This window comes from Erinaceus europaeus, chromosome 20 (genome assembly GCF_950295315.1).
Source record: "Erinaceus europaeus chromosome 20, mEriEur2.1, whole genome shotgun sequence".
Lineage (NCBI taxonomy): Eukaryota > Metazoa > Chordata > Mammalia > Eulipotyphla > Erinaceidae > Erinaceus > Erinaceus europaeus.
Window position 1 is genome coordinate 4,753,176 of NC_080181.1, and position 17,532 is coordinate 4,770,707.

At 48.9% G+C, this 17,532-nt stretch overlaps 1 protein-coding gene across 1 annotated transcript in view; it reads left to right on the top strand.

The window, feature by feature from the left end:
- The window catches only part of ARHGAP42 (Rho GTPase activating protein 42), a 139,337-nt gene that overhangs the window by 54,121 nt on the left and 67,684 nt on the right, over positions 1 to 17,532 (top strand). Inside the window, exon 3 of the mRNA XM_007520717.3 lies at positions 1,994 to 2,055. Within this exon, the coding sequence (XP_007520779.1) occupies positions 1,994 to 2,055 (62 nt within the window). The remainder of the gene's footprint in view (positions 1 to 1,993; positions 2,056 to 17,532) is intronic.

Consider the following 17,532-nt stretch of genomic DNA (forward strand, 5'->3'; position numbering starts at 1 on the left):
ACTGTCAGAGTTGTGCTGACAGTGTCCTCCAGGCTCACCAGGAAAATGGTGGGAAACCTCTCCTTTATTTACCCAAGCACAGCACAGCACAGCACAGCACAGCACAGCACAGCACAGCACAGCACAGCACAGCACAGCACAGCACAGCAGTACGACATACTGTTACATCCTGCCGTTATAACCTAGTTTACATTTATAAAACATTTCTCTGTTCAACTTATTATTGCCCAAGCTGAGTTGCATTCCATCATTTGATAGCTACTTTTGGAGAACTTTAAAATGTCATGGTGAAACCATTTTTTTTTTTCCTTCAAATTACCCAGTTGAATGTGCTGCTCAGCTTAACTTGAGTCTCCCAGGTAATCCTTTGATTTCTGTTATGGTAACTGAATCCAATCCAGAGTGAAGTAATCACAGGACTAGTGTTTGAGTCCAGCTTAGTTTAAGCCTAGCAGTCATGACAAGGGATTGGGACAGGGTGTTCCTAGACTGGGATTTAAATTCTTGGATGGAAAACAGTTTTTCTTCCTGAGTGAGCTTTGTTGATGAGACTCTTGGTTTGTCCTCCTTGCTTACCTGCCTTTCATGAGACACGATGACTGGCTCACCAGACTGAAACTGTCCATTTGCTTGCTTCTTTTTGGTTTGTCCTTCTGGTGTTTTTATATGCTCGATCCTTTCCCCCTGCTATGGCAAGACAGATGCTAACAACAGAACACTGGGGCATCTTGTTAAGGATGTTGAATCTGAGTGCAGCCCAAGAGCCTGCGTTTCTCCCAAGCTCTCCACATGCACTGTGGGCTGGTCCTTTTGACCATACAGACTAGAGCACAGAAGCTGCACCCTCACAACTGAGCTTCTAGAACAAACTCGGTGGTAGACCTCAGTCACTGGCTACTCCTACAGACTTCTGTGTAGTCCTGGATTTATTGCTTCTTAGAGGTTTAATATAGCCTTCTTGATTGAGAGCATCCCACTGGGAAGTAATGCCATTTATGTAATGTTATTTATTGATGAGTTAAGGTTTTTTTGCTTGTTTGTTTGTTTGCCTCCAGGGTTATTGCTGGGGCTCAGTGCCTGCACCATGAACCCATTGCTCCTGAAGGCCATTTTTTCCCCTTTTATTGCCTTTGTTGTTGTAGCCTTGTTGTGGTTATTATTATTGTTGTTGATGTCATTCGTTGTTGGATAGGACAGAGAGAAATGGAGAGAGGAGAGGAAGACAGAGAGAAAGACAGACACCTGCAGACCTGCTTCACCGCCTGTGAAGCGACCCCCCTGCAGGTGGGGAGCCGGGGGCTTGAACTGGGATCCTTATGCCGGTCCCTGCGCTTTGTGCCACGTGTGCTTAACCTGCTGTGCTACCTACCGCCTGACCCCCGATGAGTTAAGTTTTATACATATTCCCCTAGTGTCTTTGAAGTAAGACTAATGTACCTCGTATTTTTTAGAGTTCAGTGGGAGCACAGAGGCATGCTGACATCACTTCTATTTAGCTGGTAGTCACTGAGATCACATTGCCCATTCTGCCGCAGGCTTATGCAGACATGAAACCATAGGAAGTCCACACAGTGGTTCCCCCTCCTTTGTACTTTTTGAATGTGTCCCAAGACTTCAGTATACCAGCAGCTACATATGGCGAGTTTTTCTATATATACTTGTCTGTGATGAGACTTGATTTGTGAATTAGACACAGTAATAAAAGACTAACCACACTAATACAGTGTGCTGGTAGTGACCATATGCTGTCAGAGAAATGGGAATCTCTTTCCACGTAGCCCACGTACGTCGCATCTTCAGATCAGAATCTGCTTTGCATACCTGAAGCCACACAGGTATGTAAAAGTGAAGGTACAGGTAAAGCAGAAGTGAAGATGACAGAGCCAAAATACTGTATTGAAATTAATAACTATCATAACTGCTTGTTCCTGTGAAATAACATGTTAACAATGAAAAAAATAATGCTTTGCTTTTTTTTTTATCTTTTAAATAGCTCAGTCACTGAAAGAATTTGCAAGACTGCTCATTGCAGTAGAAGAAGAAAGGAGAAGACTGGTAAGCCTGTTGATTTATTTTTAAAGCATATTTATTTGTTTAAACATCAAATGAGGTAATAGACCTTATTCATACTTGGGTACACAATACCTTGGGGTTCTAAACATACACCAAATGGTAGAGAAAAGGCTTATGAGTGTGATTGCCAAATATTGTTAATAAGACAGACCATTGTTCAGCAGCTATAAATGTTGGACACATTCCCATTAAGAAACCAATTCTGGGCGCCGAGTGGTGGTGCGGTGGATTAAGCGCACACGCTTTTTAAATAAAAAGCTGAAACTAGGGGCCAGGCCTTGGCATACCTGGTTGAACACACACATCACCATGCACAAGGATCGGGGCTCAAACCATTTCATGAGTGGCCAAGCAGGGCTGCAGGCTTCTCTTTAATTCTCCCTATCTCCTCCCCCTCCTCCCTTCTCAGTGACTCTCTGTCCTATCAAATTGGGGGGGGGGGTGGTCACCAGAATAGGGAATTCGTTGTGGAGGCACTGAACCCCAGCAATGACCTTGGTGGCAATTAAAATAACAACAATAATAATAACTGAAACTATTCTGATTTTGCTCCTTGAACCTTATGGAGGACTGCTTATGTTTTAATGTTAATGAGAAGTTTCCATATTCTTACAAAGGACCTGCGTACTACTACTATCGTTCTGGTTTTTATTAATTCTTTAATAATGGTTGCAAGCTCCTAAGATTATAGGGGTACAGTCCCACACTGTACCCACCACCAGAGACCAGAGTGCTATGAACCCCCAACCTACCATAACCACCATAGTTCTCACAGTCTTAGAAACAACCTGTTCCTTTAGTAACTTTGACTAAGGCTATAAATTAATGCCACTGAGCTCACCATCTTGTAGGGAACTATATGCACAGAGATAAACATGAAGGGCGCTGGGTGGACTGTACTCTTCGTATGGAGTGCAGTTTGCTGCCATTTGCTGAATTGGAGGTGGGGGTGGGAGGCTGTCTTGAATCAGCAAGTACTGTCTGATCTGGGGAGACTCTCACCCTGGGCTCTGGCAGTACAGAAATGAGTGGAGCAGAGATGGGGGTGAGGGGGGCTGTGCTGTGAGCATTTGGAAATTAAGGTGGTTCCTAGGAAGGCATTGTGGACATGTGTGGGTGTTTTTGATGCAAGAAGAGAAGAATGAGAGAATGGATATGGGATTAAAGAGAGATGGGTTTGGCCGCTATATGAGGGACAGCCCAGGGAGGGCAGAAATGTAAAGGAGTGATGTGACCATGTTCTCCTGGGAAACACCACCTACTTTGGGACTGACCCACAGCTGGTGAAGCAACCCCCTCCTGGCACAGTCCATTAACAAGTCAGATTCTCACCCAACAGTCTTAGCTCTGATGTTATGGATGGCATGGGGCCCAGCAGCTAACAACTTGCCTGTGTCCCTCCCAGCACCAGCAGCTTGCTCTGCACTTCTGACTTTGCTTGCTTACTTATTTATGTATTTATTTATTTACTTTTGGATAGAGTGGCACAGAGCGAAAGAGACCACAACACCAGTGCTGACTTTAATGTAGTAGGGGCTGGGCTCCCTCTCTGTCTTTCCCTCCCCTCTCAATATCTGTCCTATCAAAAAAAAAAAAAAAAAAAAAGGAAAAATGACCACAGGAGCTGTGGATTTATAATGTAGGCACTGAGCCTCAGTGATAATCCTGGAGGCAAAAAAATAAAAATAAAAAAATTGCCAGGTGCTCTGTTGAATGCTTGAAGTGTATTTCAAGGTCTTACAAAATAGGAAAAAGCACCAGTGCTACAAGTTTTAAAATTAATTTTTTTTTTTTCTGATTCATCATATTCAAGCATGCCTGTCTTTCAACAAAGTCCATCAACTCACTGACAGGCATCACCTCATATTTAGTAAACTCAATAAGTTTGATAAGTCTGTTTTATTTTATGTGTTTGTGCTGGAGCAGGTTGCCACAAGTGTATTACCAGGGCTCGGTGACTGCCTGAAGGCTCCACTGCACCCGGTGGCTCTTCTCCTCTCCCCTCATTTCCTTCTTTTACTGATAGGGAGAGAAGAGACACCTGTAGCATCCCTCCACTACTCCTGAAGCTTCCTCCTGAAGGTGGGGCCCAGGGGCTTGGAGTCTGGTCCCTGGGCACGTTAACGGTGGCCTCTGCTGGTGTGACACCCCCGGCCCCTTGGTAAACCTGTTTAGGTTCCCCCAACCCCAGCCAAGGATCCATGAACTTGGAGAGTATTTAAAATGTTGAAAGTTGTCTTTATTTTTTCTTGATGAAAGATCTCCCTTTGTTTAAGCCCTTGCCATACATCCTGGCATCATGTGTGTGCCCTCAGGGGGTGATGGTGATTAATCTCCAGGTTTCTGGCACCGACGCTCTTATACTTGTAGGTCCAATTATCTGTGAGGTAATCCAGTTTCTGTCGTTGTCTCAGATAAATGAAACAGTGCCAACATTCCACATACATGAGCACGGATCACATTTCTGTTACGGCTTAGGTTGACTTTTATTAGAAACAAACTAGGTACGCCGGCCTACACAGCGTACTTCCACAGGGGCTGGAATCTGCCACATGGACAACCGGGCAGTGCCCTACCAGGTGAACTATCTTCTGGCCCCTCTCACTTGTAGTTTTTATAATTGTGCAAATTGCTTTTATATAATTTTTTTATCGTTGTAACTATTAAAACCTGAATTCAGACTCTTGTGGTCTCTGAAAAGTGACAGATGGCACAGACAGGAGAACCCTGAGGTTCTCAGACTCAGTCCCAGCGTTGCACTTGCTCCCTGTCCTGTCACTGTCTGTGCTCTCCCTTTTTAACTCAGGTTTCAAGCATTGTGAAGACAGAGGCTGAATCTCCTGCTTTCCTTTTTTTGGCAGGCCTTCCTTACTCACTATGCTCAGGATGCCCAGAATTCAGTGTGGTGTTCAGTAGCACAGGCAGAGAGAAAAGCTACCGGTTTCCTGTTTACATTTCTCAGGCCGCATGATTTCATTCATTATTGCTAAACCCAGTAGAAATAAACGCAGTAAGCGGTCCAGGAGGTGGCACAGTGGCTAAGGCACTAGACTCTCAAGCATGAGGTCCTGAGTTCAGTCCCTGGCAGCACATGTACCAGAGTGATGTCTGGTTCTTTCTCTCTCTCCCCTGTCTTTCTCATAAATAAATAAAATCTTTTAAAAAAATAAATAAATAAATGCAGTAAAATTCACTAATTCATTGGGAGAGACTCAGATAGGTTCATGGCTTGGATTTCAGCAACAGCGTTGACTTTGTGTTGGAATTTGTCTTGACTCTGTAACAAAGTCTAGGCCTAGGCTACCTGCTGACCATTTCAGAGAGCTGCCTCAGCTGGCTGGCCGGCCGGCCCACCAACCCCTTCGCTGCTTACCTTCTTCCCAGAGTCCAGGGGCGGCTGGGGTTCAAGAGCCAAGTGAGAAATCAAACAGAGGCTCTGTCTGCACACTTCTTGTTTCCTCTTGGAAAATAATAGCTGTCAAATACTGACCTTTCCTGAGTCAGACTGAGGTGATGGTTCCTTACAGTAGCAGGAATTGGGTTGGCATGACTTAAATAATTTTCTAACTTGGTGTGGTCACTCCACGAACACCTGGACATGATGTTTTTGTCTCTTGATTAACTCCATTCTTACAGCTGACTCTGCACGGGCTTGCCTCAAGTTCCTAGATTTAAAAGCTTGTAAATGGCGATGTGACAGACAGTAAGTATCCAGTCTTTTTACCTTCCTGTTTCCCAAGACCCCTTTATTTTCTTAGGATTAACCTTGACTGTACGAAAGTATTGAAGGGAATCTTTCAACCAGATAGTGATCTTTTAGAAAAGGAATCAGTTTTCAAAAGTCTGCCCCAAGTAAAGGACTTTCATGTTCTTTTGATTCCCTGCTGCCAAAATGGAAATTGCTCCCCCCACCCCCCCCAGCCAGTTGTCATTCAGGGCCAACTGTTGCATGTGGAGTTTCTCTGCTGTCGGTGGCTGCCCCACCTGCCTGTCTCATCTCCAGTGCCCCTCCTTCCTCATCTCTCAGATTTGCATCCTGCCTTGAGATCCTCCTACATTTGCACGTTGAGTGCTTTCATTTAAAGAATTGCCTGTGTATTCATGAGAGAGGGAGACACCAGCAGACCATCACTCTGGCATATGATGCTCTGGGGATGAAACTTGGAACCTCACACCTGGAAGACCCTTGCTCTGAACCACTTGTGTACTTCCTTTTAAAAATACATATTTCTAACTAGAAAGGCTTCACATGATCCGGCATTCCTGGGCATGTGTGGACTTGTGAAGGTGGGCCTGGAGGTGAGATGCAGGCCCTATGGGGTGGCCTGGGGGGACCCGGCCGGGTGCGTGAGTCCTGGCAGGAGAAGCGCCTTGTGTACTGGGGGTTCCAGCATGTCTCTGCCCACCAAGGCCGTAGCCCTGCCCTAGGTAGGGCAGACACTGTCCCTACCTTCTCAGAGCCCAGAGGAGAGCGCCCCACACTCTGCTTACAGCAGGGCTGTTTCTCTTGTGTCTCACGGCAGTCCCTTAAATTTGCTGCAACTTACAGTAGCTTCTGGGGCTTCTTACTAGTCCTGCCATCAAACTTGATGGACTCTTAAGGTGCAGAGTTCTAAAGAGAGCTTTTATTCTCTCCAGTGCTGATGTGGTCTGTTCTAGAAGCTGAAGCCCAGGCACTGACTGCTGAATTGAATTCAAATGAAATACGTGAACACACATACACTCCACATGCATTCAGAGTTAAAGTCATGCAGCTTAGTCCCTCCCGTGAGGCCCTGCCGGACACACGTACCTGCCCAGATTAGTGCGAGAGGGTGGACAAGAGTGTCCAAGTTATAGAGAACTAAGATGCTAGGGTATTGGGACAGTTCAGGCCGGAGAGAACTTTGATGAGTAGCTGCAGGTGGTATGACCCAGGTGACCTTGGACTGTGACTCCCTCACAGAAAGGCTAAGGCTTCTTTGTTTCTGTACTTAGCAAGAGACCCCGCCTAATGAGTATCTGCCGAGAGCTGGCTTTCCTGGTACTGATAGAACCAGCCCTAGCAGGAGACTGGAGGCAGCAGATGAGAGCCAGGCCTTTGCTGTGGAGCTGAGAGGAATCTCAGTGCTAAGCTACTAGGTCCCTCTCTGGGGAGCTCTGCCAGGGGCACCTGACTCTGGGACAAAGGACCTTGGAGATGGGGAGTCACCACTTGGGGGAGTGAAGCAGATGCTGTGCTTAACTGGGGGAGGGGGAATTGCTTTAGGAGAGACCTGCAACCCTTGGCTTGTCTGCAGAACTAAGTTACCAAAGGGGGGGCCCAGAGGTGGGTGTGGGAGTGGGTGTGGGTGTGGTGTGAAGCACGTTGTGTTGTTAACTAGCTCTCCTCTTTTGAGAGAGAAATGAGAAAGTGCCAGTGTGGTCAGGCCTGTGTGTTGCAACCTTGGAACCTGCTGCTGCTGCTATTATTATTACTACTACTACTACTACTGATAGCTAAGTATTGTGTACTGTTGTTTTTTACTAGCATTCAGATAAATGTCACTTGAATGTCAACAGGTCTGTGCATGACACTCTAACTTAACATAAACAAGAGATTGCTACCTTTCTTTTTTCACAATTCTTTTTCTTATTTAAAAAAAAAAAATGAGTCGACTGGGTCTTCTGTGAATTCCTCCTCCTGTGCTTTTCTCCCCCAGGAGTGAGGGGACTGGCTCCATGCTCTGGGCTGTGGGGACTGGTCTGAAAGGCTTCCAGACGCTGAGGGTGCCCCCTGCCTCGCAGTGCCGGCCCTGTGTGGTCTCCACCAGCTTGCACGGCGCTTTTCCAACCCGGCAGAAGGCTCTGCAGCGCACAGACCAGAGGGTGGGACATCTTCACATAACTTAGTAGCAACAGAAACCACTCCCAGGAAGAAGACTAAGGCACTGATAATGCACAAACTACACACTTGCTTGCTGGGCTCCAAGTGACTGAGGTCAAAGATGGTGGCTGTCTCTCGTGTGACTGAGGCTGGCCTGGCTTATGTTCCTCATCGCAGCTGCTGTGTTCCCTCTCCTACTTGCAGTCAGTTTCTGCTCCTTTGTTCTAGACCATCTCTGAGTTCTGTTTTTAATCCCGGCAGATAATTCCACAGTAGATTTGATGATGTCATTAAAGTTGAAAACTCTATGGATAGATTCACATGGAAATCTATTTGATGAAGAGGGAATTAAGGGAAGGGGGCCAAACAGTGTCACACCTGGTTAAGTGCATGTCACCAAGCTCAAGGACCCAAGTTCAAGTCCCCATTCTCTACCTGCAGGGGGAACATTTGTGAGCGGTGAAACAGGGCTGTAGGTATCTCTCATCTCTGCTCTTCTCCCCCCCTTTCCTTTTCCCCTCTCAATTTTTTCCCCCCTGCCAAATAAAAACAAAGGAGAGCAGGGAGAAAAAAGAGGTCTTTAGGAATGGCGGACTCCTCGTGCTGTTACCAGCTGCAGTCCTGGCAATAACAATGGTGGTGGTGGGGGGAGAGTTTAATAAAATAGAAAGGTCGGGGGAGAAGATAGCATAATGGTTATGCAGAGCAGACCAGTGCTTTGATTAAAAAAAAATGAAAAGGATCTAGTTATTTCTTGCATGCTAAGGAGCAGTGTTGGAGAACTAGACTCTGGGGGAGCAGAGCCAGTGCTCTGATGCTTTTCTTTTATTCTTCTGGCAAGGCTTTGCCTATTAATCTTTGCTTTAGAATTTTGCTTCTGAAATTACCATCAGAACAGCATATGCTTTTCAAATATCCTCAAAAAGAACATATATAATATGGATTTATATCTTTAAATGTGGGTGTGGTTTTGGAAACAGTTGTTATTGGAGGCAGAGACTTCTTTGACCCTCCGAGGAGGGTACAGCATTAACGGTGCAGTCGAGCTAAGGCACTCTGGTCTATACTGACAGTCTGCAAGGTCCGCGAGTGAAGGCTTCTTACAACAGAGGTTCCTTCCAGATAAGAAAGCAACCTGGGCTTCATTGGCTGTTGCTTAGTGCAAGGGCCTGCAGAATACTACAAAGTACGCATTCCCTCTTCTAAGACACAGAGTGAACACCAGGAATTGTCAGCTCCACGGGCACAGGCTCTGCGCGGTGATGTGTGGCACTGGTTGCTCTGTAGCCAAGTCGGGAGGCAGGAGACCAGCGTGTGAAGGAGGCCCCCCTCACCGTCTAGACCAGCGGGTGAAAGTCCCCCCTCACCGTCTAGACCAGCGGGTGAGGGAGGCCCCCTCTCACTGTCTAGACCAGTGAGTGAAGGTCCCCTCTCACCGTCTAGACCAGTGTGTAAAGGTCCCCCCTCACCATCTAGACCAGCGGGTGAGGGAGGCCCCCCCTCACCGTCTAGACAAGCGGGTGAAGGAGACCCCCTCTCACTGTCTAGACAAGCGGGTGAAGGAGGTCCCCCCTCACCGTCTAGACCAGCAGGTGAAGGAGGCCCCCCCTCACCGTCTAGACCAGTGGGTGAAAGTCCCCCCTCACCATCTAGACCAGCGGTTGAGGGAGGCCCCCCTCACCGTCCAGTGGGTGAAGGTCCCCCCTCACCGTCTAGACAAGCGGGTGAAGGAGACCCCCTCTCACTGTCTAGACCAGCAGGTGAAGGAGGTCCCCTCTTACCGTCTAGACCAGTGAGTGAAGGTCCCCTCTCACCGTCTAGACCAGAGGGTGAAGGATGCCCCCTCTCACCGTCTAGACCAGCGGGTGAAGGAGGTCCCCTCTCACCATCTAGACCAGTGAGTGAAGGTCCCCTCTCACCGTCTAGACCAGAGGGTGAAGGAGGCCCCCTCTCACCGTCTAGACCAGCGGGTGAAGGAGGTCCCCTCTCACTGTCTAGACCAGTGAGTGAAGGTCCCCTCTCACCGTCTAGACCAGTGTGTAAAGGTCCCCCCTCACCGTCTAGACCAGCGGGTGAAAGTCCCCCCTCACCGTCTAGACCAGCGGGTGAGGGAGGCCCCCCCTCACCGTCTAGACAAGCGGGTGAAGGAGACCCCCTCTCACTGTCTAGACCAGCAGGTGAAGGAGGTCCCCCCTCACTGTCTAGACCAGCAGGTGAAGGAGGCCCCCTCTCACCATCTAGACCAGCAGGTGAAGGAGGCCCCCCGTCACCGTCCAGTGGGTGAAGGTCCCCCCTCACCGTCTAGACAAGCGGGTGAAGGAGACCCCCTCTCACTGTCTAGACCAGCAGGTGAAGGAGGTCCCCTCTTACCGTCTAGACTAGTTAGTGAAGGTCCCCTCTCACCGTCTAGACCAGAGGGTGAAGGATGCCCCCTCTCACCGTCTAGACCAGCGGGTGAAGGAGGTCCCCTCTCACCATCTAGACCCGTGAGTGAAGGTCCCCTCTCACCGTCTAGACCAGAGGGTGAAGGAGGTCCCCTCTCACTGTCTAGACCAGTGTGTAAAGGTCCCCCCTCACCGTCTAGACCAGAGGGTGAAGGTCCCCCCTCACCGTCTAGACCAGCGGGTGAAGGTCCCCCCTCACCGTCTAGACCAGCGGGTGAAGGTCCCCCCTCACCGTCTAGACCAGCGGGTGAAGGTCCCCCCTCACCGTCTAGACCAGCGGGTGAAGGTCCCCCCTCACCGTCTAGACCAGCGGGTGAAGTCCCCCTCACCGTCTAGACCAGCAGGTGAAGTCCCCCTCTCACCGTCTGAACTGATGCCTGCTCCTCAGTGGCTTCCACAGCCTTTTCCCGAGGAAGCAGAGAGAGTGGTGACTAAAGCAGCTTGTACCTCTCCATGCTCAACATATTTGGAGAGAGTGGGGGCCCCAGGGGCTGGTGCTGCAGTCCCAGGAGGAAGGCTGAGGACTCCGGAGGCACCATTGCTGCTCAGGCAGGTAGTCCTGCCGCCTTCTCTGCAGTGCTTACAAAGATGGTGAGGTCTGCCCTGGGCCCCACGTGCCTTCTGGGTGCCATGGTGTTTTCACCCAGAGACTAGTCACGACTCCGCCCCTTTCTGCCCCCTTGCAGAATGACAAGACATGTAAGAGTTACAGTTTAGAAGTTAGGCTGGACAGAGTCCTCCCAGTGTGTGAGGATTGGCGCACAGAAGTGGGGCCCACACTGCCGCCCTGCACGCTGAGTGTGGGGCCAGGAGCTGGGCTTTGGGTGAACTCTTAGTGAACTGTGAAATGAGTTTACTTTAGAGAAAGTAATTCAGATTTAGGTCATTCTAGCCAAGACTCTCATCGCAGTTACTTGGATGATAGGTGAAAGATGAAGATGGGACCCGCCCGTATAGTTTTGAGGCTTTAAGTAACTTCCCTCCTACTCTAGGAGGCACGTTTAAACCCGAATTGCTGTTAAGTTCAGGACAGGGGCCGTTCTGCTTTGCTGTGCCGTCCTTGCCCGTCGCTTCTCATTCTGAATCGGGGACTTCTTGGACTGGATGGGTCTGTGTGCACCCCACAGCTGGGCTCAGTCACTGTTAGCAAATGTCTGCAGACAAGAGCTAGTACAGGGAGGGAGAAAGCATTTAGGAGGAGCTGGGGTTAGAGGGGTCTTGAGAAGCGTTGTAATTCAAATAACCACAATGGAAATGCTTTTGGGGAAGAAAGTGGAGTATTTTATTTTATCATTAAAATTGTGAATAAATAACTCCTGTAAAATTTGAAAACAGTTTCTAATTGATTGACTGATACAGACTAGCTGGTCCCACTTAGTGACTGACAATGTAAATGCATACTTCAAAGGGTTTGTGTTCATGCTATGTTCTTATATTCCTTGTCTTTAATCTGCATTTCTGACCTGTGTGAGAAGAGGGTGGACTCATTTCATAAAGCAGAGGTGAATGCACCTGTGGTATAGCTTTGTAGGGCCATAGGGATTTTCCCAGACCCCATGTGTAAACTGATGATTCTCATCCCAGTAAAGGTAGTGACAAGAAGGTGTTTTGTTCATATCAATTATCCCAATAAAAATGTCTGGTAATCCTGTCAGAACAAGCCCTTCTCTGCTCCTTTCAGGCCTGCTTTGGAAAGAAAGGCTCTCGGCTACCTCCTGCTCCCTAGCAGCACAGCCTGGTGCAGCCTCCAGGGGTGCTGGGTGCTGGGTGCTGGGCTGGCCTGTGGTCCTGCAGTGGGGAGGAGCCCCTTCTGCCTTGTCTGTGTGGGAGCATCCCGCCCTCCTGTTTGCATTCCCTCCCTGCAGGCTAGAGGAGGTGGCTCATGCCTGCCTGTGCTTTGTGGCTTCAGTGCAGGCAGCCATTTTTGAGAATAGCCCTCTGTGTTTTTTATTTAGTTCAAAACACTCAGCATTGCTAGAGAGCTCAGCACAAGAGGACCAGGAAAACCGCTGACTGACTGAGGAGCTGCTGCTGTCAGGTGTCTCCACCCCAGAGTCCTGGGTCGCCACCTTGAGTCACACCTGGGGTCGGGGAGGCCTGAAGGGAATGGCTTGTGCTTTGCACCAGGTGCTCAAGGGCCTCCTGTCTCCTCTCTGGCCCCCAGCCTTTCTCCCTTCCTCTCTCTCACTGTGTCACCTTCCCTCCATCTAGCCTCCCTCCCTGGTGTTCCTTCTTCCCTCCTCCCCGCCTTTGTTTCCATGAAGTATGACTTTGACAGTACCCACCAAACATTTATACCAGAGTTGTAATGATTCTGTGGCAGGCGACCCAAGGCAACGTTTGTGCGGCTCGGTGTGGGATATAAAGTCTGCCTCACAATCAGGGACGCCTGTAGTTTGGGTGGCTAATTGGGGTATGTGTGTTGGCTTCCATGTGTTCTTTCTTCCCGTCCTTTGATTTTGAAATTGCAAACTGGCCACTCCTGCAACTCAGGGTGCTCACTAGTACAGTCTTACCTGCTTCTCAGGCTCAGAGACAGTGGCATAGTTACTCAGCCAGGCGCAGCGCCATGGGGAGGTAAGGATCACACTCAGTCAACTGAGCTGAGCTGCTAGCTTCTGATCTCTGCTCTGTAGATACAGCACTTCTCCTGTGGGTCGCCTGGGATAACTAAAATACTGTCAGTGCTTAGTCTACTTGATTTTTTTTTCCAACCAAATTATATAAGTCGGGCTGTCACGCCAGGTTGAGGCAGGCATGTGGGTCTGGGTTAAGGCACAGCCTCCCTTTGCTGAATAAAACAGCCTTAGGAATTAAAACTGGAGAACCCTAGAATCTTCAGCACTCAGGCCAAGCCCAGGGATGCTGCCAGCCGGTAGGAGCGACTGCAGGGCTTCAGGACTGCGTCTGGGTCAGTCTTGGGGCAGAGGCTGAAGCTCTGTGCATGTAGACTTCCATTCGGGCAGGAAGTGCTAGGGCACTAGAGGGAGTGGGACAGAAGGGAACAGCCAGGAGGGCACCAGGTGTGGCATCATGCAGGCTGGTAGCACCCAGAGCTTTGTTGTGCAGGCCAGAGTGCAATGCACGGGCGTGGTGGACTTCAGCTCTAGAAGATGTGGCATTTACTTTGTCAAAGACTTAAACATTTATTTTCGGGTGACTTGATTCACCCACTCTCACAAGCAGAACTTTGATCTGGGCAAGGCGAAGTTTTCACTGGATCGCACATCTCCAAGAAGAAGCTAAAATATGTCCCTTGCTTAGGGGCTCCTCTGGGGCTACTCTGAGACGAATCCCCATCCTGAAAGTGTGCAGGCAGACGCGAGGTGGGGAGCCCGGGAGGCCCTGCAGGCCGTGTCTGTCCCGTGCCTCTCAGTTAATTCACAAAACGGATACTGGAAAAATTGTGCTGGGTGGGAGAAGCATGGAAGGCTTTTTCTTTCTTTCTTTCCTTTTTTTTTTTTTTTGTATTGTTTGATTCTAGTTAATTGTCATAGGGACAACAGTTGTCCTTTACTTGATATATTTTACTTGCCAGTATATATCTCTTGGTCAATGGTATATGGTGCTTCTTTTGACCTTTGCTTCTTGAAAGTGTAGACAGATGAGTGTTTACAGCTCCCCCCTGAATTTATTGGATTAGCCAGTGATCACTGAGTGGCACGTTTCACCATTTCTGCTTAACCAGGTACTGGTGCTATGTCAGTACCGAGCGTGCGTGTGTGTGTGTGTGTGTGTGTGTGTGTGTGTGTGTGTGTGTTTGTGTGTGTGTGTGTGTGTGTGTTTTTCCATTCCCCAGAAGGGGCCATGCGGCCACCATCACGCCAGGACGTTCTCTAGGTCATCTGTGACGTGACTAGACCTTGCTGTGCGAAACATAGATTCACCTGCAGGTAGGCCAGAAAATATAGCCTCTTGACAGATTATGCATGTAAACAGACATTTTGTTTCAATGATTAGATGGCAGTGAAAATGATAAATGGAGGTCATCACTCAGGTTGATTCAGTTACAAAAATCTCCCTTCTTTCACCCAAGCAAATGGTTACTTTAACCTTGTCTTCTTTTGATTGTGTAGAGCCAGGGAGATAAAAGATAGGGATATCCAGACTTGTTTGATGGGAAGTCCTTGGCAGCTGATACCAAGGGTTTTTCCATAGCTCTCTCTGCTGCTGCGTTCTGGTTTGTGCAAGAGTTAAGTCCCACTTAGGGACGTAGCTCCCCTTTAATTCTCAGTGGATTTCACTCTGCTTTGCATGACAGCAGCTGAAAAACCACACTCTGGATGGTAATGGCAATTGTGTCTGTGGGATCTTACTGAAATCTCTCTGAAATCCTGTGATGACTTGAGATAAAGTACAAGTTTTATTCCGTGAACTGGATTCTGCATTCTCTAGCCGTTCTTCTAGATATTTAAGTGGAAGTTGGGGTGAGAAGTGCTTGTATTTCATGCTTCATTTCCAGGGGGCCTCTTCATTGGACTCACTGACCCCTCATCCATTTTAAACCAACACTCCCACCCTCCCCTTTCAGAATATCTGCCTTTGCCTCACTCTTAGGTCATTACATTGACCTCATCTGGTTTATTTGCCTTTTTGAATTATATAGAAGCCCCTGGAGTGCAGGACTTTTGTAGTTCACAGAAACTATTTGTTTGAAAACCCTTTGGGTAGCAAACATGCACTTGTGAATTACTGTCCAGTGTTGAAGTATTCCAGACAAAATCATGGAAACTTCCAGCTGTGGTTTATAAGTTTCTCATCTAGGATGGTCTGAAGCTTCACCTGGAAGGTCAGGGTTGTTCTGTGTACTGTGTCTCGCTGGACAGAGACCATCACCTCTCACTTGTGGACACCAGCTGAGAGGGAAGTATTAACACCCTGCTGCCTTGCAGGGAACCTGTCCATGCTGAGCTGCCGTCACTGTTGGGGAACCCTCTGTGGCTTTCGCAGGTAGCTGTTTCTTCTCCTGGGGCCGTCGGGATAGACTGCCAGCACTGGAGTGGATGGTCCTGCTCCTTGGTTCCCAGACAGATGCTTCCAGGATACAAGCAGCAGGCCAGCACTGTCTGCACAGCCACTGGCCAGGAGACATCCAGAAGGTCTGCACGAAAGAAGCCACAGCAGAAGCAAGGTTTTGTCGGCAGGTCAAAGAGAGCAGCAGTGGCTGAAAATATTTACAAATCAGGTTCCTTTGCAGCCTCTCCCTGAGTTAGGGCCCGAGTGGGAGAGCAAGGGGACATTTTGGTACATGGTCTGAAACAGCACACTGGGATAAAGGCCACGAGAGACCTGGTCAGGACCACTGAGAGGGTGGAAGTTTCCAAAAACAAATGTCACACACTTCACCGTTGGTGGACCTAGGCTTCCTCTTGCGTTTACCCCCATCCCCAGTGCTCTAACTGTATCACAGTGCTGCAGTTCAGTGCCTCAGTCACTGGGCAGAGGATTTTCAGGCTGGCAAACTCAGAGGCCACGGGGAGCTGTGCTTTCCATTCTGTGTTCTTTCAAGGCTGTTTATAAGCCTAGTGGTACTTTTTTTTTTTTTTTGCCTCCAGGGTTATTGCTGGGGCTTGGTACCTGCACCACGAATCCACTGCTCCTGGAGGTCATCCCCCCCCCATTTTGTTGCCCTTGTTGTTGTCATTATTATTATTGTCATTGATGTCATTATTGTTGGACAGGACACAGAGAAATGGAGAGAAGAGAGGAAGACGGGGGGAAATTAAGATAGACACCTGCAGACCTGCTTCACCGCCTGTGAAGTGACTCCCTGCAGGTGGGGAGCTGGGGGCTTGAACGGGATCCTTTGGCTTGTCCTTATGCTTCATGCCATGTGCGCTTAACCCACTGCGCTGCCCAGCCCCGTCCTAATGGTACTTTTGGCAAAGGATAACCAGACATCTTGCATGAGAAGATAGCAGGCATTGCTTATTCATCCCTAGTAAGTATCTGGGGATGAATGAGTTTGCCAAATAGAATGTAGCCTATTCCCCTACCTCTTTCCTTAGTATTTTTTTCAGACTTTCCAGAGTGGCAACTAAAGCTGACCGAGAACCAAAATGAGCTGTTGAGATCACTCCCACCCATTGACCATCAAAAGTAGACTAGGTGTCAGCCCAAAATTCCCCTGTTGTATACGCGTCTCGTAAGACCTGCAGCCTAGCATGCCCAAGTGAAACCTGCTTTGCCTTTCCCATCTGCCACATTTTGGGTTTCCCCTGAAAGAGACGGGCGTGGGTCAGCTTGCCTTCTCTCTAATAGTTGCAGAATACCTCCCGTTCAGCTAGATGCGGATGAATGGACTGTTGTTTCAGACTGAAGTCGTGTGTGAACAAGAAGCCGGTGTCAAGAGTGCATGAAACTAGCAGTGTTTGTTTCACCAGGGGGGCTTGGTTTGGCCATCCTTAATTCTTTCACTTCTTTGACTCCCCCCCGTACCCTTGCTGTGGTCTTCTGGGCAGTGTCTGCTTTGTGCCTGTAACTGTGTCGCTGCCTCTCCTGGCCGGGGGATGCAAACTCGAAGGCTGGAGGTGCTCAGGATTCTGTGGAGAGGGCTGACTGGCAGGGTGTGGCCTGAGCTGGGGCTTGGCCACAATCTCCTGGGCTTCAAAAGCTTATCTTCAGTGTTAGATTTCTGAATGAGCTTTAGAGTGGCCCTACAGAGGAGGGGACATTGACGTGAGACCTGGGAGGGAAAGATCTGCGCAATCTGCTGGCTACAAACTGGTGTTTGCTGGGGAAGGCTCCCTCCGCTTGTGGGAATGGCAGCTGGGACTGCTGTTTGGAGGTGGGGAGGGCCCCCTTCACGGAGGGCCAGTGGGGATTGGGCTGAGGGAAAGTCTTGCATGTGGAAGGCTGTGCAGCCACCGTGAGAGCCCTTTGATAGAGGCCATTCTGGCATCTGTGTGGAAAACCAGATGCTTGGGTTGGGGAAGAAGATGCTGAGATGTTCTGTGATGGGGGTGCCGGGGTGGAGGTGGTGACAGATTGGACCTGGAAAATGGAGGAGTGCTGGCCCAGGACTGGGCAGATGACTGAAATCTAGTTCAGCATGGGCATCCTGGGACCTCTGAAGCTCAGGGCTCAACAGATGGTCCTGCTGGGAAATGCTTTTTGCAGATTTAGCATGCGTGTGTGTGTGTGTGTGTGTGTGTGTGTGTGTGTGTGTGT